The sequence below is a fragment of the Martes martes genome, assembly GCF_963455335.1.
Source record: "Martes martes genome assembly, chromosome: 1".
Taxonomy (NCBI): domain Eukaryota; kingdom Metazoa; phylum Chordata; class Mammalia; order Carnivora; family Mustelidae; genus Martes; species Martes martes.
In genome coordinates, this window is record NC_137888.1 from 81,539,650 (window position 1) to 81,562,739 (window position 23,090).

At 39.5% G+C, this 23,090-nt stretch overlaps 1 protein-coding gene across 2 annotated transcripts in view; it reads right to left on the reverse strand.

The window, feature by feature from the left end:
- Positions 1-23,090, reverse strand: part of VEPH1 (ventricular zone expressed PH domain containing 1) — a 228,603-nt gene that overhangs the window by 179,704 nt on the left and 25,809 nt on the right. For both annotated transcript variants that reach the window (XM_080818061.1, XM_080818062.1), the window contains exons 3-4: positions 19,395-19,610; positions 7,796-7,970 (exon numbers count right to left, since the gene is read on the reverse strand). In XM_080818061.1, the coding sequence (XP_080674187.1) occupies positions 7,796-7,970; positions 19,395-19,610 (391 nt within the window). The remainder of the gene's footprint in view (positions 1-7,795; positions 7,971-19,394; positions 19,611-23,090) is intronic.

Consider the following 23,090-nt stretch of genomic DNA (forward strand, 5'->3'; position numbering starts at 1 on the left):
AAGACCACACAGACTTTATTTCCTCAAAACATTCATAGACTATACTCAGAAAGTGTATTTCCCAAATTCTCAGGAAGTTGGCTCTCTGGGTTTTTTTTTCTAATATGATTTATTGAGTTTCAGAATACATAGTGTCAGCAAAAGGAAGAAGAAATGTGTAAAACTGAGGATAAATTTTCTAAAAAAAAAAAAAAAAATCAGTATTCTGGTTTAGTTTGTCACATTGGCTAAGAGTTTCATTCACCAGAATGGTTTTTAAGGGCATCACTATATCCTGGCATTATAAAATAATTGTGTAAGATGACTCAAGTTATTAGGAGGAAAAAAATGCATTATAGATATATAAAATACAAAATATTAGGTATGTGTGTGCTAGAGTGACCAGCTGTTCTGGTTTGCCTGCGATTGTCCCAGCTTTAGCACTGAGGGTCCTGTGTCCCAGAAAACCCTTCAGTTCTAGGCAAATTGTGACAGTTTTTCACTTTGTCACTCTAGTATGTACATCTGTATGTCAATAGAGCAGTATTTTTGCAGAGGTATATATGAATATATGAACAAAATAGAGTTAATATATTTTCCTTGTCTATTACAATGTAAATTGGCTTTTAGTGAAATGTTAATTCCTTTAAAATATATTCAGAACATTTTACTCTTAAGTATATATTATAGAATTTTAAAGTTTGGTATTTACAATTATTTAGTTAACTTCACTTGAACAATTATATTTTCAAACAGAAGAAATCATCATTGATTTTTACTTTTTTTAATCAAATTTTATATTAGGAAGCTCTTCTTTGAGAAACTTACTAAGGCCAAATGTTTCCAGAACTCTCTTTTAGCCACTTAATAAATAGCACTCATAAAGTTAAAAATCTTGGTCAAAGTAATTATGAACATTCACATCTATATTCATAGATTCAATGAACTGGAAAAACTAAGATTACTGATGCTTGCATTCAGTTATAAATCCGGACTGTGGAAGAAAGTGTGCTGGTCTTGGGCTCAGGAATTCACCATTCGATTCCTAGAACACCAATACCTACCAAATAGAAGAAGCTGGGCCTGCCAACTAGTCTTTATGGGTCTCACATTAGCCAAGAAATTAGGGATAACAGGACTTGCCTTCCCTTGCTGAAGGATTTTATGAAAATGACAAAAACTGATAATACATCTAAGTGTACTTTCTGAACCATAAAATAATATTTGAAATAAAAATTGTCTTTAAAAAAGAAGTTTTTCCAAATTGTGCCCAGTGCATTAAATAAAAAAGGAGCAAGCATGCAAAAATAACGAATAAGCGCATATAAAGATTCCCTTATAAGTCATTCTCAGCGGTCCGCCCTGGGATGCTCCTCTCTGTGCAGGCCTTCTTTTACTTCACAGCAACATCTGCTGGTGGAGTCAAGAAGGTGCAAACTCCGGAGTGCAACTGATCCCAGACTTCGTTAACAATTCAGAAGAGGTCCTCTTCTGTTTCAAGATGTGTCTTTCTTGATCCACATTTGTGTTGGCTTTTTAGAGCATTATTTTTAATATTTCCCTATGTGTATTATTATTCAGTTTGAATATTCTTAATAAGATTGCTTCGTAGTCTGTTTCCTAGAAATTGGATTAATAAATTCTTTCTCAACAACCTGCAATACGGTGAACTTAAAACTTTGTTCCTTAAGAATAATCGTATCATGAATTTTTAATGGCTATGTATGTCCCCAGGGAGTATAAAAGTCCACAGATGAATTTGGTTCTGCCTTTAATATTGTAATATGGACCTGGTACATGGCAGATGCTTAATTTGGGATGACAATGACAATGATGTTGATGATAATGATGATGATAAGAAACATCATAACCATTGATGAACTACGTGCCCAGCATTGTGCAAAGTATAACTGCTTTATCCACTTAAGCCTCACCTCACCCTACGTGGTACATATTATTACTACCATAATAAATGACAGGTTAATTTTCTATCTCTATTTTCTGAGACAGCTCACCCATCAGTGGTTTGAATTTTGTCTCACATAAAGAAATGAGGTGAATTTATCATAATTAACTAGACAGTCTCTTCTAGACTTTTGCCAGTAAGTCAGAAAGGAATTTGGACTCTTGCTGAGACAATATTACATTTTGTTTCCAAAGACTTTCTACTTAAGTTTCCAATCATTTGAGGTCATCTTGTGATCTGTGCCAGCGGACCATATAAAAGGCATACTGACGGAGAGGCATATTTCCTTATTATGACCACTGATTCAGAAACGCAGGGGAAGAGACTTTTAGTTTTGATAGGAGTGATGTGCATTGCATCACAGAGTTCCAAATAAAAATTTAGAAAACTTTTCCCTGTAAGTCCTCAAATAATCCCTTACAGTTAGAGATACCCTCACTTTCAGGCTCTCCAATAAAACTGCCAGCCTTCTGGGTAAAACACACGCTAAATTATGTTGCATTGAGCACTGGTCCCGCTTTTATATGCCAACATTGGGCAGGTTTTAAAACGCATCTACATGGCAAAGAACAAGTCTGGAGAATTATTCAGGAATACTGAAAAATGATCCCACTCTGAAAAGGTGGTGATGTCACAAAATATTAAGTTACTTCTGATATTATTTAAGTGGAAAACAAATTTATTACCTAAGTGATATCCTTGTCTTATTTTTTAATTCAAGGGGAAGAATTTAATATTTCCCATTAAGTATGATTCTAGTTGTAGGTTTTTGTAGATTATACTTTATTAGATTAAGCATGTTCCTCTTCTATTGCTAGTTTGTGTAGACATTTCTTTTTTTTTGTCATGAACAGACTTTGAATTTTACAAAAGAAGTGGATATACCTATGCATATAGATATATAGGTGTGTGTGAGTGTATATATGTGTGTGTGTGTGTGTGTGTGTATACATATTTCTCCTAATTATATATACTATTTTATATATATATATATATATATATATATATATATATATACACACACACACACACACACACACACACACATACATAATATCCCCTTAATCAGTTTCTGGAAGCTCTTCAAAATTCCTAGTTTTCAAAAAATGTTTTTCTTTTTAAAGATTTTATTTATTTGAGAGAGAGACAGAACATGTGCACACAAGCAGGGAGAGGGGCAGAGAGAGAGAGGAAGAAGCAGAACTCCCCACTGAGTAAGAAGCTCCAGGTGGGCTTGATCCTAGGGCCCCAGGATCATGACCTGAGCCAAAGGCAGATGCTTAACTGACTGCACCACCCAGGCACCCTATCAAAAAACTTTTTTTTCATGCATGGGTACTGAATTTATGGGCTGCTCTTACTGATCAGATGACTTTTTGACCTGTTAGTCTGTTACTGGGGGGAATTACATTTTGAATATTAAGACATGCTGGCATTCCTAGGATAAACTCAACCGAATCATTATGAATTTTATAAAATGAGGATAACAATAGTTCTTCCCTCATAAGACATTGGGAGAATTACCTGACTTAAAAGACCAGAAAATGGTACACAGAAAGCACTCAGAAATGTAAACTATTATTTTCCTTAAGCATTACTGGAGTCATTTGGATTTGTGATTTATGCATCTATGTTCATAATTAAGATGGGTCTGATTTTCCTTTCTTATGTAGTCTTGTTCTTGTTTTGATATCACATATATACTAGCCTCACAGAATTAGTTGGAGAATGTTTTTTAATTATCTGAAAAAGTTTAGTCAAGCCTGTAATTATTATTTACATGTTTGGTCTAATTGATCTATAAAATTGGGGATGATTTAAAAATGCTGATATAATTGTCTTATTTGTTATAGGCATATTCAGGTTTTCTAACCCCTTAGCTCTCAAGTATGCACCAAGGCAATATTGCTCATGCCTTTGATCTTTTCTCCAAATGGAAGGACTTTTCACACTTTCTTTCTCACTGGGAGAATTGGAGAATACAAAACAGACAAATGGAGTCTAAGCAATTTAAATAAAATCAATTTCTATTTACATTTAATATAAAAGTCAATATTATTACTTACATATAATTACTAATAATGAAAAGTAGTAAAAATCGGCTTGGAATTATTGAAATATTTGCCTTCAAGGAGAGATACATAAGCTCATTTGACAGCCTCCCATGACTGACTTACAAGAATAAAGGAGGCATTTCATTTTGAATCAGAGATAGACATCGGTATAAAACAAATGAAAAATAAAACCAGTGGAGTAATATTAACCAAGCATAAGGAGCAGTCACCACTGGCATACCACAAGTCTTGCCTGGCCCCATCTGATCTACTTTCTCATTAGTGTTTTTTTTTTTTTTTTAAAGATTTTATTTATTTATTTGACAGACAGAAATCACAAGTAGGCAGAGAGGCAGGCAGAGAGAGAGGAGGAAGCAGGCTCCCTGCTGAGCAGAGAGCCCGATGCGGGGCTCGATCCCAGGACCCTGGGATCACGACCTGAGCCGAAGGCAGAGGCTTTAACCCGCTGAGCCACCCAGGTGCCCTCATTAGTGTTTTAAAATGAAGGGAGAGTGGTTCTATTCATAAAATTTACAGATGCCAAGAACCTGGGAAGAACTGCAGATACACTGAGCTGGAAGAATCATTATCCAGTAACGTCTTGTTATGCCAAAGAAGTGGGTTTACTCTCTAACAAAGAAAGTTTAAAGGAGAAAAGTAAATACATAAAGCTGTTTTTTGGTACCCAGTATTCATTTTAGCCATTGCTGGCAACAGCCCTGGATTTGGTCCGGGGTGATCTGCATCCTATTCATGTGGTACTGCAGTTGACCCCCATCTCCTGCTTTGACGGTGGTTCATTACCCAAGCCTGGTCACCTGAAATACTGTATTCCCTGACAATAATGATGGATTGGTTCAGAAATGGGCATGTGACACATGTCAGGTCAAACAGAGACGAGACTGAATATGGAGTTTCTTTTGCTTAATTGGTATTCATGATGATGTGAGTTGGAAGCTACAGAGGGCCTTAACATAGAACATGAAAATCCAATCCAAAGGAAGCAGAGCTGAGTAATGACTTTTGGGACTGCCATTGAGCTCTGAACCAAGCCATGTGGAAAGTCTGATACACTTATGCACTTATCAGTCTTGTATTTTGATAAGACGTTCTTCTTCCTTCCCCTCCTCTTTCTCCTTCATTCCTTTTCTTCTTCCCCTCTCCCCCACTTTTTTCCTTTCTTCTTCATCTTCATTATCACCATCATTGTCATCATCATCAAGTTATTTTTACCTGGGGTTTCTATTACTTAAAATACTATTAATTGGTAACATGGGATAATAATAGGACTTTTGTTGTGGAATTCTTCTGGGGATTAAATGATATAATCCTATAATCCATATAAAGTGCTTAATACAGTATTTGACATAAAAAAGCATGAAATAAATTTTAGCCATTGTAGTTATAATTGTTATTATAATCATTATTGTTATCATTGAGAAGATGACCATTTGGTGGGAATTTAAGTATTGCTTGGGTACTTCAGTTAAACCACGTTTAACGTCCCAACATAAGATTCTATAATTTTTAAATTCTAGTCTTGTAAAAAAAAATAGATCAATCAAGAAACTGCAACACTTCAGCATTTTCTATAGAAATAGAAAAATGGGAGAATGCAGATTAAAGTAATATAAGTTAAGGAGGAAGACCTAAAGGGGCGAAAACTATAGGTAAAGAAAAAAAGAAATCCTGATGATGGCTTCTAAAGCTAATTGCAGGGAATATATGACAGATTTGCAGAGCAGAAAATTTACTGAGAGAGTAAGATCCCCTCTACTTTGCCGGTCTAAGTTTGATGGCCTCATGTGAACCATTGCAGAGTTTTACAGACACATTAGTCTTAAAAATCTAAGCCCTAAAATATGTAGTCACAACTTCTTTTAGTCAAATTATCATTTCTTTTATGGTAATTTTTATAGTGCCAGATCAAATAAACCAAATCATCTGTTTATTTCAAATGCTTGCAGTGAATTCAGAAAGTGCATTTTGTGTTTCAAAAGATCTCTTGGTCATTGAAAGTGCATTTCAAAAAAAGAAAAAAGAAACAAATACATGAGTAAGTTGTTGGCAGCTGCAAAGAAACAATTCATTTTTGTTTTTGTTTTTTTCAATAAATCTGTTAGTTACAAGTCTAACTATCAAGGTTTTCAAATGTGTGGTGTATATATGTGTTTGTAATATCATATAAAATCTTTTCCAAATACGTAGCCAAGATGGTGAAAAAAGTGTAACTGCTTTTCTGGACTTTTAGAAAATTTAGTATCATGATTAAAAATTAAATTAGCAATTCAATCCTGTAGCCAAAGAAAATGGGAAATGGATGATACTGACTAGTAATATCAATGACAGATCTTTAGAGGGGAACACAGGTAGAGTGATGAATTTCCATTGTCATGGCTGAGGTTCAGACATATCTGGGCATCCAGTAGACCACAGGGTGGGGGGCTGATCAGATGTTCTAGAGAGGCCAGTGCTAAGAACTCTATGTGGGAATGTCTGATACAATGAAAAAAACCTTAGTCCTTGGTGGGCCATAGTCATTTTGAGAACTGGGTGACTGATTTGTTGCTAGCCTCACTCTTAGCTGGATAGGTGAGCCCACGAAAGAGAGAGAACATTTTAGAATAGAAGGATACATTTTACTGCAACCTTAGGAACAAGTTGGTATTGAGAGCTAAGCAACCCCACTCTGGAGCCTACCAAAGTGTAACACCAAGGAAAAAGACAGGTGTCCCCCCCTCCTTTCCCCCATCCTGCCTCAGGCTGCCACATGAAATTAGTGTACTGAGGACTGGTGGATCCTGAAGCTTCAGGGGTAGCAGCCACAGAGTTTGCTGGACTTTGGGTGGTGGAAGTGGACACCACCAGGAAGCATGGAGACGATAACAGCATGGGTTTATGGACTGGTCTGGATACCCAGAAAGGGAACATTTGTGGGACACCCTTGGAGACTCTAAGAAATACTTGGTCTGGGGGAGTTGACATTCAACTTGAGCACCTGGGGTATGTGGCAGTAAAATGTGGGCCAGGATACTCATGGACCTCATACATTTTTGTTAGTGAGAAATAGGGACATTGGGCACATATCACATAATACCATATACTGTTCTCTGACCCCAAATAAAAAAGTAGTAAAAGAAATAAAACATGGTTTCTGATAGATCTGAAGCCAAAGGGGGGAAAAAAAAAACCCAGTAAGACAAAGAGAATATTTTGATCGGACTAACTTGATCTCTTTCATGCCAATGTGAAACAATTAACAGAGATGTCCTGATTTGATTTTTTTACAGTAGAATTTAACTAACACAATTACAAATTATTCCCAAATCTTATTCACGTTTAAGAAGTCTTCACGTGTTCTCTTCTGCATTTTATCTAACATTCCTTGCTTTTGGAAACCAAAGGCAGAAGTGGTTTTCCACCTCCCGCTGAGAATAATGGGACACATTCCACGCAGTGCAGACAGGTAGGTTCTCCACGATTGGTGGCTGGACAAGGTGACCAGAAGCATGGTAAACACCATTCTCCAAATTGACAGACGCAGAGTTGGAAGAGAGAGAGCTCACAACTCTTCTATGAGTTCAAATAGTTCATCTCCCCAGTGAAGATGAGACATGGACTCAGCCAGCCCAAGAAACCTCACCCCTGTTCACCAGCCAACTCGTGGCAAAGCAGAGAATTGAACATACCTCTCAATATCCTAGGCCCTCCTTTCCACAAATCATTAAAATGGTTCATGAAAATACTTTAAAGCCACTCCTAAAACACATCCCCAAGCTCAGCCATTGTATCATACCTTGGAGTATGCTCTTTACTATAACGTCTGTGTGATTAGCCAGGAGATCTGCCTTGGTGATCGCAGCCAGGGACAGGTAGTTGGACATATTCCTGCATAGTTCCTTGTTGCTTCTGTGGAGGAATTTCACTGCAATGGGGATGGCTAACGCCATCACAGGGGGCCGGTTGTAATTCTGAGGAAACATAAGAAAGCAACAAATAATAAGCCGTTCATTATTTATTCATCCAAAAAATATTTATTGAGCTAATCTCCAGAATGCAGCTGTGAAAACACGGGCCCCACCCGGTTTTCATTATATAGGGGCCTCTGGGGATTCTTGCCCTTGCTGGGGAGACTTGGAGGCAAACAGGCAGTGAATAGGCTGATGAGGGCACAGACAGGCAAGTGTAGGATGCTGAGGGAACAAAGGAGAAATACAGAACCCAGTCCTGGAGGGTGTCAAGAAGCTTTCTGGAGGGAGCGCTGTCTTAGCTGGACCTGGTAGATGAACAGGAGACGGCTCCATGATGGCAAGGAAAGGGGTGGACAGAAGAGGTGATGGAGAGCAGGCACCACTGGAACTGGGAATAGTTTTGCACAGTGGGAGTGCGGCACCTGTTGGAAGGTTGGGGTAGGGAAGTGAACACAGGGACAGGAGAAGTGAAACGGGCATGATTTTTAAAGATCTGGCATTCCGTGACAAGGAATTTGGAATTGATCCTTAAGGTGATCAGGAATCATTGATAGCAAAAGTAACTCCTCAGATTTATATTTAACAACCTAAGAAATGTTGAACATGGTGCCTTCTGACTGTATCTTAAAAAACTCAGCCAGTGAGATTCAGAAGAAAAAAGTGAATGAACATAAGACTAAAAACTAAAGAAATGCTGACTCCTAAAATAATTCTCTTTTTGATTTACTTTGTGATTGGCCATCAATATTCTTATATATAAAATAGTACCATAAACATTTAATCACCTAATTAGGGAATAGTTAAAAATATAAATAATTTCCTTAAAAATAAATGTTTTGGGATGCCTGGGTGGCTCAGTGGGTTGTCAGGTCATGATCTCAGGGTCCCGCAATTGAGTCCTGCATCACGCTCCTTGTTCAGTGGGGAGCCTGCTTCTCCCTCTGCCTGCCACTACTTCTGCTTGTGCTCTCTCTGACAATTAAATAAATATATATATATATTTTAAAGAATTTGTCTTCACTGCCATCAACTATTCTGACCATCAACCCCATCCTTTAGCCTATTAGGCAAAGGCTGCACACTGCACACTATGTTTGACTTCGTATTATTATATTAGAAATAAAAGGCAGTTATTTTTCTGTAACCATTCATGTGAAAAGTGCTTATATCTTTCCAGCTGAGAATTATTCCCTCTAATACCACCCACAATTCTGGGTTTGGGATAGGTGTTCAATAAACATCTGAGAAACTGAGTAACTAATGAAGAAAATGTAAATCTATTGTGATAGCTGTCATCAGGAACATAATGTGACAGAAAGGGAGGCACGGAGGTGGGGGGCCCATTTGCTCCCATGTCTCTTGTTCATGTTGCTGTCAGCAATGGCTGAGTATGGGTCTGTACCTCCAATATCATCCATCTTCTGGACTACCTGATTGGGCAGGTGAGTTGTTACACACATGTTAGCCAATTCCTACTTCTATGGCCAAGGTGCCATGATACTTTTTTTTTTATTAACACATAATGTGTTAATTGCTTCAGGGGTATAGGTCTGTGATTCATCAGTCTTACACAATTCACAGCACTCACCATAGCACATACCCTCCCCAATGTCCATAACCCAGCTACCCTATCCCTCCCCGCCACAACCCCAGCAACCCTCAGTTTATATCCTGAGATTAAGAGTCTTTCATGGTTTGTCTCCCTCTCTGGTTTCATCTTGTTTCGTTTTTCCCTCCCTTCCCCTGTGATCCTCTGTCTTGTTTCTCAAATTCCTCCTATCAGTGAGATCATGTGATAATTGCCTTTCTCTGACTGACTTATTTTGCTTAGCAGAATACCCTCTAGTTCCATCCACATCCGTGCAAACAACAAGATTTCATTTTTGATGGCTGCATAGTATTCCATCGTACATATATACCACATCTTCTTTATCCATTCAGCCATGATATTTCTTTCTAATGGGCGCATTTGCACCTTTGGCTTCAGGAGTCATCAAATAACTCAGACATTGACCAAGCAGAGAATAACATTTCATTTGTCCAAATGACAGCTTCAAGAATGGGCAAGTTACCCAGTTACAGTTAAGGAGTCGTTAAAGGGCTCTGTGAAAAATATTCTCTCTTCTACTCAATCCAAAGTGTTGAGCATGGAAGACCAAGAGTAGCTACTGCCAGGCTGTGACCTCAGTAGGAGAGACTCTGTATGAGATACAAGGCAATATGCATCTGAGAGACATGTTGAGAGACAATAGGTCCTGGTGGCATCATTTGTGCCCTATGCATTAGGATGTGTTGAGGCCAATATTTGCACCCAATTTTTCTAAGTGAGTCAATTAACTCTTTTATGCTTAAGCTTTTTTCCCCTCCTGGTCCCTAGAAACAAAAACAGGCCTATAAAGCCTTAATCCATTTCTGTAGTTCGATCCATTTTCCAGATTCAAGGGTCAATCTGACTCCTGAGCAGAGAAAGTCAGTATTCAAAAACCTAACCTGATATCCCACGGTTAAGTCAGCCATCTTGCAAGTTCTGACCCTATCCCTTTGTAACAAACCCTGTGCTTCTGTAGCCGTTCCACTCACTAGGTTTCTGTCCTATCCTTCTTAGAGTTCCTAACAGCGTCTAACAATTGGGACCGTGGCTTGCAGCCAGACTTCTCTGATACCAGGCTTTGACTTTATCTTGAGTATTTCCTCTCCTGGTGAATTTAATTGGGCCTGATTGGACTGGGCCATTACTGATGTGATGAGCTGTGAGGCCTCCCTGGGAGGCTGGCTGCTCCCTGCCTTTCAGCTTTAGAAGTCTGAGTGTGTGCTTAGTCAGGCCAGACAGAATTGTTTGGATCCACTGATGCTAACTCACACCAAGGGATTTCCAAAAGCCCGGTGCATAATCGGGCATGCCAGTTTACTCGTCTACAGTGAGGGTCTTTCCTAGGTCAGACTCTTTCCCATTATCAGGATATCAGGAACCAGATTACTAACCAGAATGCTCACTGATGGGCACAAAATCAGATAAGAGCAGAGAGAGATCCTGAGGGTTATGTCATCCTGCCACGGTGAAACCCGACTCAAATAACAATCCTACCCCATAACCGAATCCCCATCTCTAGTGACTGACTGGAACTTTCCTATCCATCAGATTCAGTCTCTACCCACTGCCTCCAAACACACACACAAAACAGTGCTGGATAATTGTGCTAACTGTGCCATAATAATGACCCCCCACTGAGCATCCTCCTTCTTGCTGACATATTCTTCAGAGTATGTTTAGGAAGTGGTGTTGTTTAGCAAGGCCAATTGATTTGTTCGATTTCTCTTTATAATCTTATTCTAGCCCTGCTCCCTTGAGGTAAGTACTTAAGTTACCTCAATTATAGCATTTGGGTATTCTCCAAACCCTTCAGTCTCACCTATACAATGTTTAGGTTGCCCCTACAGACAGCCAATCTTTCCATCATGCATAGATTTTTGCTAGTTTAACTTTGAGATGATACATCTTTATCCCTGTCATGGCTGATCAAAGCCCTGGTTTTGAGTGGAACACAATCACACAATTCTTCTCAGAGATTTCCAACAAAGAACTTTGTGCCCAGGGTTACTTTATCTACTCTGAGCCTTTAGCCAAGGACAACTTGCAGCTGTCTCCCATTAAAGGAATACATCTTCCATTAGAGGAATACATCTCCAAGCACATTTACCTGTAACTTGCTTAGAAACCACAGATGGCAGCATTGGGGAGTACGACTCATGTTCCTACTAATTGTGAACACGGACTGTGAAAGACCAATGAAAATCAGTACTTGCAGCAACTGATATTTTTAAACCTTGGGAGTGAGCTAATGTTTGCCAGCAACCATGAAAGGACAGGCTGTCTTAACCAATTCCATCATATTCTTCTTACAACAACTCTAGATGTTCTAGAGAAAAATAGTAGGCAACCATGAAAGTTTTTGAAGTGAGATTCTAAGTGAAATGTGTAAATTTTTTTTAAAACTGTAATGTCATTGTTTTTTAATAATGACAGTATACTTTAAAAAATGCAGAAGAATGAAACTGGACCATTTTCTTACACCACACACAAAGATAAACTCAAAATGGATGAAAGCCCTCAATGTGAGACAGGAATCCATCAAAATCCTAGAAAACACAGGCAGCAACCTCTTTGACATCGACTATAGCAACTTCTTGCTAGACACACCTCCAAAGGCAAGGGAAACAAAGGCAAAAATGAACTATTGGGCCTTCATCGAGATAGAAAGCTTTTGCACAGCAAAGGAAACAGTTAACAAAACTAAAAGGCAACCTACAGAATGGGAGAACATATTTGCATATGTTTTATCAGATAAAGGGCTAGTAGCCAAAATCTATAAAGAACTTAACAAACTCAACACCCAAAAAATCCAGTCAAGAAATGGGCAGAAGACATGAACAAACATTTCTCCAAAAAAGACATCAAAACCACAATGAGATAACACCTTGCACCCATGAGAACGACTAAAATAGGAAACTGAGGAAAACAACAAGTGTTGGAGAGGATATAGAGAAAGGGGAACCTTCTTACAGTGTTGGTGGGAATGCAAACTGGTGCAGCCACTCTGGAAAACAGTATGGAGGTTCCTCAAAAAGTTAAAAATAGAACTGCCCTATGACACAGTGATTGCACTACTAGGTATTTACCAAAGGATACAAACATAGTGATTTGAAGGGACACATGCACCCTGATATTTATGGCAGCAATGTCCACAACTGCCAAAGTATGGAAAGAGCCCAGATGTCCATCGACAGATGAATGGATAAAGAAGAAGTTGTGTGTAGTACACACACACACACACACACACACACACACACACACACACACACACGAATATTACTCAGCCATCAAAAAGGATGAAATCTTACCATTTACAATGACATGAATGGAATTAGAGGGTATTATGCTAAGTGAAATAAGTCAGTCAGAGAAAGACAATTATCATATGATTTCACTCATATGTGGAATTTAATAAACAAAACAGATGAACATAGGGGAAGGGAAGGAAAAAAATAAGATCAAAATAAGGAGGCAAACCATAAGAGATGGTGAACTCTAGGAAACAAACTGAGGGTTGCTGGAGGAAATGGGTGAGGGTGGGGTAATTGGATGATGGGCATTAAGGAGGGCACATGATGTAATGAGCATTGGGTGTTATATGCAACTGATGAATCACTAAATTCAACCTCTGAAACTAATAAAACTAGATAAATAATAAAAGTCAAATAAAAGTATAATGTCATTATTAAAAAGCAAAACAAAACTTCAACACACTCAACTTTTCTATTTTCCTCTCACATACGTCATCTGGAAATCTTTCAAATGACAGGAGGAGTAAAACATTAAGCAAAGAGCACATCGCTTGTTTGAATACCAAGAAATTACTACCAAAAGCTTTCAATCTCTAACTAGCATCTAGACCATTTCTAGTGTATCAAGAAGCCATGGGCACTGATGACAGAAACGGGATATGAGCAAGGGCCTGGGAGGCCAAGAAGAGGCTAGAAAGACACAGGTCCCATGGATCTAGCATCCAACCTCCTTCTAATAGCTGAACTTCACTCTCTGGTAGATTTCAGGCCCATGAATTTGTTATCTTTAAGATTATTTAGATCACAGGAATGCTAATGGTACACACGCAGAGAAAACCCATGATCACTTGTACAAACAAACCACATTAACAGCAGCTGTTACTGCGGGAACTTACGATGGCCCTTGCCCCTCGGTGCAGATGTGAGCTTGTTGGTATGTATGTCATCTTACCTACAATTCAGTGCCCAGTACTCGGGGAACACACTCAGTGAGGTACAGGGTAGATATAAAGACTTGCTCATGGGGACGGTTATTTTTAGCTATAGAAGCAGAACAAAAGGCCTTTGTTCTACGGATGCCAAGAATTATATTTCTTAACTAGATTAGCACCAATTTGAGCCTTTGGTGGAGGTTTTCCTTTTGAAAACATGCGCTTTGGGAACATTTCCCGGAGTTTCAGAATTGAAAAGAATAAAGCGAAGTAAAAGAGATATCTATCTGAGATGATAGCAACTAAAAAGCTCTTTGGCTCTTGGACTTTGAATTCAACTAAAAGCCATAAAAGAGTAATCTCAAGAAATATTAAGTGTCATTTATTAAAATCGCTGTTTTATGGTTTTTCACCCTGCACCACTGATCAGATAATCAAACAGGCAAATTTTGGATTTTTATATAAATTGCTTGGTTCTTAGCAGCATAGGCATATATAAAATCTAAATGGCACATACATCTAAATTTTCCCACTGGATTTTCAGACAGGTAATAAAAGAGTGGGTCTCAGTAACCTGAGAGGTTGTGTCCCAGTCTCCTCCCTTTTTTTTTTTTTTTTTTGCCATGGGCTTGTGTGGCATTAACTGATGAGAAAGTACTGGGACTCATTCTAGAGAGAAACATAGCTGTTCTGCAGAATCCAGAGGGCAGCCATATCTCCTGATCTATTCAATCATTCATTCATTCGTTCAATAAATATTATTTTGAGCACTTACTATGTGCTATTTGCTATTCTAGGTGCTAGGATCATCAGTAAAACAGAGCTTCTTTTTTGGGGGAGGGGGAGACAAGCAATGAACAAGGGCTAAAATAAATATCTAAATGAATAGCTTGTTAGAAAGCACTGAGTGCTATTTTAAGAGTATGCCAACCAGAATCAATACTCATGCAGCATTTCCTGCATCCCAATTATTTTATGTCTATTATCTAATGACAATGTAATCCTCACAACAAACTCATGAGGCAGCTGTAGCATTTTACAGATGAGGAAAGCAAGGCATCGAAAGGTAGAACTGCCCAAAATCACACTGCAAGTAAATGGTAGAGTTGCAATTGTCCACTGAATAAACTTCTCGGTCAAGGTCACCAATTCTGCCTCCAGGAGCTGCAAAGGAAATGTTCTCAAAAATGTCCAAGGCACTTCGCATGCAATACCAGCCAGCAACAGACTGTGAATCTTATACATCATTAACTGAAGAGGAAATAAGAAAATTAAAATGTGGAATCAAGGTGAAGGGATGGTTGGTCCATCTACAAAAAAAAAAAAAAGAAAAGAAAAGAAAAGAAAAATAAATACTTTCTGAGATCCAACTGTGAACATGAGGACTATTGTGATTCTTCTCTCCTGCCCCCAGACAACCCCCTTTAGCTATCTATCCCCTTCTTCATACAGTCATCACCAACATGAGCAGAGATGGAGAAAGAGAGGAGACACTGAGCTTACTTGGCAACAGCTCTGTAAGCAGTTGGGTTGGTAAAGATGCTCTAACCACCTTAGCTGGTAAAACCAGGCACTGACTCTCAACCTCATGATGGTTGGCCTGTCAGTTCAAGCTAGAGTTTCATTCTAGGACCTCAGCTGTGTCAATAATTACAGCCTTCTTGCAGTACCTTTTTATTTTCTTCAACCCTCCCCAGGTTTGAATGGATCCTAGAATGCAATGGACCTTACAGGGAGTATCTTCCCTTTCAGGATTTTTCTGGAAGCAAAGAAATAGGCATTGGCCAACTCCACATAGCAATCTGGTTGCAGGAAGCTACGTTAGAAAATAGGTACTTCTGGAGAGTGGCTAGACCACAAATGGAGATTGATTTTCTAATAAACGATGGGTCTCACCAGCAGCATGTGGAGTTATGCCCATTTTACAGAAGATAGAACTGAAAGATAAAATAACTTGCCAAGCTCTCATTTATAGAAGACCAAGAACATTTGACTTAAAGGCCCTTAAGCTCCAAATTTCTTTGCTATTCTACCTCTCAGCATCTCCTGCAGGAGTTAGAATTTTAGACCAGAAAGGAAGCTAAGAGATCATCTGGTTCATCCTCTGTTTTATCAAGGACAGGTTGTGAGACTTGCTTAGGGACATGGGGTAGGCAAAAGAAACCAGAACTCACAGGTACATGTCACACAGGTACTGATTCTGTACAGAAGAAAATATAGAAGGCAAATACTGGAATTTTTAAAACTGCTTTAAGGTAAACATGCCAAGTTCATTAACATAGGGGCCAAGAAAAGAGAGAACAAAATACGTAATTACTAATTAAAAGTGGAAAAGGAAGGAGTTGCCTGAAGTAGGTTAAGAAAGCAATGTGGGGAAAAAAAGAAGGTTTCTGTGTGTGGGAACATATTTAGCCTGAAATGATAGTGAAATGGCCAGGAGAAAAAAAATCGAGTTAAAATGGCCAAGGATGTGGGAAGAACTGGTAGGTCCGTGCCTGATAGTGTGATTCTAGCATTGCTTATCTGGGGGAGGTAGATGGGTAGAGAAGGAATCACTCTTTCTTTGTTGTTTTGTTATTTTTTGGTTTTTGTGTAAGCTCAAAATGCTAAGTGGTTGGCTTTAAAGTTGATCTACTGTTTTATTTTACTGAAAAAACAGAGCAGAATATGAGTCATCTGGATTTCTACATGGTTCCCACAAGATCCTAAATTACATATAGTACAAAATCATGTTTTCGGTATTTACCACAGGCCAAAAATTCTCCCTTAAAATTTGATCAAAGCTACACAGCAAAGCTGCAACCACAGCCTTGCCTTTGGATCCTAGGGCTAACTTTCTGGAACCACATCCCCAGGGGTGGCATGCACAAATCACTGAACTTGGCCGAAAAGCAAGTTTGCCTTTAGGGCTCCCTGCCTTCCATTTTAATACCTTCTGCTTCCTCGGAGGGTGCACAATGAACAGCCTGTGTCCACACTGGCCCTTCAGGCTGGAGTCACCCCTTTCCGTGACTCACTTGTCCCTCTCAACCAAGAGGCTTACCCCGAAGCCCTGTTCTCTGTCCCTTCCCAAAATATTCGTGCCTGTACTTCGGGTCCTGCTCTTGACAACCCTACAAATTCATGTCCTTGGAGTCACTGATCAGCATGAAATTACATTTTTATTTTCCCCCATCTTCAACCCCCCTTTTCAAAAATTTTACTGTTATGTTAGTCACCATACAGTACTTCATTAGTGTTTGAGGTAGCCCTGCATGATTCATTGTTTGTGTATAACACCCAGGGCTCCAAGCCCCTTTTTAAGTAGGAGATCCAATGTCTTCGCCCAGAATGAAATATCCCCTTTATGTTTAAATTTGGGGCAGTTTAAAGGGCAGCCTGCTTAAAATTCTTTGACCTTGATCTCAGGGCACAAATCTGGACTTCTGTACAAGCTTGGAATCTCCTGTCTGCTTGAAATGTCCCCTTGCTCTACATTTCCTACCTGATGAAATCATTGCTCATGGTTCATAACCCTTTGCAAATGTGGTCTCCACCCAGAAAGACCTCCTGACTCTCTAGAACTGTGCTGACACAGGAACCATGACCCATGGGAAGCAACTGAGCACATGAAATGTGACCACTTCAAAGTAACATGTGCTAAAACACACACCAGATTTATAAGACTTGTATACAACAAAAGTATAATATCTCCTTTTATATCATGCATTGAAATAATTTTTTTGGATATACTGGGTTAAGGAAAATATATTATCAAATGGATTTCATCAGTTCCTTTTCTCTTCTTTTTAATATGAAATTTTGAAAATTTGAAAATTTGAAATTACAATGTGGCTTATGTTTGTTTTATGTTTCAAATTACAAAATTTGAAATTACATATGTGGCTTATGTTTGTAGCTTACATTCCATTTCTATTGGATAGCGCCGCTCTAGAGTCCAAACCAATAGTTTTGAAATCACAGTGGGAGCTGGGGAATATGGATGATTTGTGAATTTCTGTCTGAATGTCTGTGGAAAGGCATTTTGGAGTAAGATAATCTATGCCTCTGATGAACATCAATAACATATTTAAGATAATCAGTGAAGAACAGATGTATTAGGTCTTTGCAGCATTAATCTTTCACTAACTTTGATAAAATCCCCATTTCCTCCCCTCCTATCCCTAACCCTGGGGACAAAGAAAAAACAGTGTGACAGGGTATGCAGAATCTTTTTTTTCAGTAGACTATTGTCTGGTCTAGACAGACAAAATGGAATACGGTCCACTTAAGTATAGACAGCTGTGAAGAGGAAGATGAGGGGGAGAAGGGGAGGGGAAGAAGAGAGGGGAAGGAGGAGGGAGTGGGAGTGGAGAGAAAGGAGGAGGGGGAGGAAGAAGAGGAAGAAGGAAAGAAGAAAGGAGGCTAATATTAGATGTCACATACAGTGCTAAACACTTCCACATAATCAGAATTTCTTAAACTGGGCTCAGAAACCATAGTTTTGAGGGGTATTCATAAATGTTGTGTTGGGGATAGGGAGGAAAAGGAAGTTTCCTGGACATATCAGAATCAAAAACACTGTACTAAACAAAATTAACAAGCTTTCTTAATTGCAGGACTCTTCAGAGCCTTTAATATGCTATGAAACATATGACAGCCCAAAAGAGAAAAATTGAATTTAGTGTTTCCAAACTTACTTGACCATAGAATTCTCTTTTGAAAAACACATATCAACAGCACCAACATTTACTGGTTGGTAAAATTTGTCCTAGGCAATGTCATCTCATCTGTATTTTTTTTTTAATTTATTTATTTGACAGACAGAGATCACAAGTAAGGACAGAGGCAGGCAGAGAGAGAGGAAGGGAAGCAGGCTCTCTGCTGAGCAGAGAGCCCCATGTGGGGCTCGATCCCAGGACCCTGAGATCATGACCTGAGCCGAAGGCAGAGGCTTTAACCCACTGAGCCACCCAGGCGCCCCTCATCTGTATTTTAAGGCAAGAAACTGTGGCTTAGGAAGTTAAGTAACTTCCCTACCATTTCAATCTTATATAATTGGTTTTTTGCTGAGCCCAAATTCCAAATTCATGTTTACACCAGAGGAAGGACTTTTTTTTTTTTTTTTTAAGTAGGCCCTATGTCCAACTTGGGGCTCAAACTCATGATCCCGAGATCAAGTCGCATGTTCTACCAACTGAGCCAGCCGGGCACAGTTAGAATAGGCAAATATCAGCACGGAAAATTCACAATACATATAGTGGTACATGTAAAAATGCTTAAATCACTTCTCTCCACATATTATAAGTTCATGGTCCCTCAGTTCAGACCCCACCCCTCCTTGGTCTGCTTAGATAAAAGAGGTCTTTATGTTCTGAATTTTCATCATCTGGATCTTGGCATACATTAATGTTAGGCTTAGATATGTCTGTGTCTTATCTGTCTAAATAGACTGGAGCTTGCTGCAGCATTACTTTGAATTCCCCACAGTGTGTCCTGCAGACAGAAGAGGCTCTCTAGAACCTTGCGGGGCTCAGCTGTTGATGGTTTGTGGGGTCTTCTTCCCAGATCTGAGGGCTAGAGAAACATTAGCTCTTGGTTCAGAGATACCATGTGTTCACCAAAGTTGCAAAGCCAGTGTTGAACAGTGTGATGGTGAATGCCAACATACCTGTAAAATGCAACTCATGATATCAGAAGCAATTTTTGCATGGGGAGTGTCTTCGTCTTTCCCAGAGGGTCTCAGGCTGTGCTCCAGGCAGGAGTCCCAGAGCCCCACCAGGGCCTCTGCATGCTTTTCAATCGACTCCGTCTCTCTGATGGCTGTCGTGATTCTCGTGATGCAGATTTCAACCACTGCCTGGTCATTGTTATTGGTCTGGTAATCCTAGTTGAAAGAAAACCTTCATGTTAAATAACAGTCTGGAAAGTTCTCTTTCAAAGGACTGACAACTTGCCAGCTAATACACTTAGCAAAGGGGCGTGCCGTACCCTGAGTTAAGGGGTGAGCCCCAGTACAATGAGGGCCTTCTGCCTTGGAGTTGAGAATCTGGTGGACTGAGGCGATATGCGATATGCAAATGTGCTGAAACGGAGCAGGTTCCTGCTGTCACAGACCCACAGCCAGGGAGCGGGGAGAGTCCAAAGAAGCTTAATTATTCATTTGCCAAGTAGGGTTTAATTTTCAGGCTGTTTCAGTTTCTAAGTCCTTTACAGGTCAGGGTCGACTTTTTTCCTCTGACAGTTTAGTGATTTTTGTGAAATGTTTCAAATCACCCTCCAATTTCCCCTCATAAACATTCTTTCTCTCCTACTACACAACAGAATACATCATTTCAGCTCTCTCTTTTTGGTTCAAATAACTACCAAATAACTACCAAATCCATGTTAGCTTTCCCCAACCAAATTTCCCTTTATTTAACTATTTAATTCTCGCTCAAATATCTAATCATCTTTATTGGAAGGTAATAGAATCCTCCAAGATTTAAATGTGAAAAATCGGCCCATGATTTTAATTCAGAAAACTGGTCTATCCGTAGCCTGGCAGACTGACAAAAACGAAAATATAATCTAGCAGTGAAGCAATTTGATCCTTACACCACCATGCGCAATGGGAGATGGGAAGTGAGGGGTCTTCTCTGTCCTACTTCGAGCTCCAGCCCTGACAATCCGGGTTAGCTATTGTATCTAATGCTGCAGTAAACATCTTATGCGCGAAGCCCTCTCCATGCTCAGATTACTGATGGTCAGAGTCTTCAGAAGTGGAAATTCCTGGGATGAAGGACAGGAACATTTCTAGGGCTCATGATACATACTGTCATACTATTTCCAGAAAGATCTTACTGATACATATTCCCATCAGCTGGGTGAAAGCATGTTTTCCCCATTGTGCCTTTGCAAGCACAGAGTATTATTAATTTGTGCTAATTTGATCAGTGAAAAACAGTTATCTCATTGCTGTTTTACTTGGAATTTCCTGATCAGAAGTGAGGTTGAGTATTTTCACATGCTTATTGGCCATTTGTAGTTCTTCCTTTGGGAATTGCCCACTGTATCCTGTGTCAATTTTTTCCTGAGATGAAGTGGCAAAATTAGTATTGTAAAAGAACTGGACAATGGGATAGGCAAACAGAAAAGACAACTCTGAGTTAGAAACTGATGTGTATGGAGATCACCAAGCATGTTTTCTTAGCCAGCATACATATGAGTGTTATGTAAACATATAGTATGAAATCTTCAGACATTAATCCATTCCCACATTCCTAGAATGAACACCACTTGGTTTGGCAGGTTATTTTAGAGTATTTTCTTTTACCTTCCCCCTTTGTTGGTGACTGTATGCTTTATTTTAATGCAGCAGAATTATTACTTATGCCATAACAGAATCCTGCTATGCAGTAAATAGGTTCTTATGAAGCCAAGTCATAGAGACAAAACAGAATATGAATGAGAAAAAAATGATCCTAACTTTTCCAAAAAGTCTCTGCACCAACAGAAAAGCCAAAGCCGTTCTCAGGATGAAAAATAACGAAAAAATACTCTTGGGCTAAAATAACTTATCTTTGGCCACAATTGCCCTTGTAAATATCAGTTACTTTTTTTTTTAATTTATTTGTCAGAGAGAGAGAGGAGCGAGAGTGAGCACAAGTAGACAGAGTGGCAGGCAGAGGCAGAGGGAGAAGCAGGCTCCCTGCCGAGCAAGGAGCCCGATGTGGGACTCGATCCCAGGACGCTGGGATCATGACCTGAGCCGAAGGCAGCTGCTTAAGCAACTGAGCCACCCAGGCGTCCCAATAACAGTTACTTTTAATGGCATTATCTTTAAATATCAAGCAGCATCATGTGTAGTAAAGAATATTTTGTGTAATATAGAGAATATATACATACATAAGGATAGATAGAAAAGAGAACCAATACCATTGACAAAAGGAAGCCTATATTCCAAATGACATGAGCCAAGCCTTTGTTATAGCCACCCAATATGACCCAGTAGGTGAGCAAACAGAATAATCTTGGTGTGAGGAAAAAGAGCCATGCATTACCCAGCAGCATAAGCTCCCATTCACCAAGGTGATCTCATAAATATTGCTATTACCTAAACATGTAACTTGCTAGCAACAGAGGTCAATGCTGAACCTTAAGGATACCAATCAATCGTTTGGTGCAAGTGATTTACATAAGACCTTTCCCACCTTGGAGGGGGCCTCAATTATATTGAGCTGAATTTACGTGTGATTCAGGTTTGGGTTTGACCTCCCTGACCACAGGGCCTAAGCCTGAGCCACTATTTGAAGGATCATGGAGTATTTGGTGTGTTGACACAAGAGTCCACATTGCATCAGACTACAGAACCAACTTATAGCAAAGGAGATATAGCAGTGGCCCCCTGATCATGGATGTATTGGTCCTATCACATATGATAACCTCTCTTTCCCCTGCCCTGAAACTGCTGGACTAATAGGTCAATGGAACAGGTCTTCAAAGAAGCAACTCAGCCTGCTATCTTATGAGGATGAGGACTGATCCTCTAAAAGGCAATATATGTACTAAAATAATGACTATTACATGGTATTGAATTCCCTATGGGTAGAACACTGAACCTGGGAACTCAGTCACTTTGAGCTCCTATATCAGAAGACTAACACACACACACACACACACACACACACACGAGTGTCACCATCTTGGCAAAGGTAATTGACCAGATCTTCAGAAGGTGGGGCTGCTGTTAAGTAATGGGGGCATCCCTAGGCCCTCCTCTGCCCGAGTTTGTTGGTAAATGGACAAGGGAACCATCACAATCTGAGAGAGGCATGGAGACCAGGGGCTCAGATCCCTGGGGAAAATGTATTGAGTCACCCCACTAGGAAGCAACTTAAATCAGCAGAGGGGCCAGCTGAAGGTGTAGGAATTAGAATAGGTGGTAGAGGAGGGACACTGTATTAGCTTTCTTGTTGCTGTTCTAACTCATTATCACATGCTTACCGGCTCAAGAATTTGTGTTGATACATTCATTTGCCTAGTTCCAGAGGTCAGAAGTTGAAAATTAGTCTCACTGGGGAAAAGTCAAGGTGTCAGAAGGGCTGGTGCGTTTGGAGGCTCTGAGGGGAGAATACATTTCTGCATCTTTTCTAGCCTCTAGAAGTTCACTGCTTTCCTTGGCTCATGACCTCCTTGAGCCTCCATATTCAAAATGCATCACTCCAATCTCTGCTTCCACCAGCCCACCTCCTTCTTCAAAGAAGGCAATTGAACTTCTTTCTCTTTTGTAATTATATTGGGCCCACCCAGATAATATAGAATATCTCCCCATCTCAAGATGCTTAATTGTATTATATCTGAGAAATCCCTTTTGCTATACAAAATA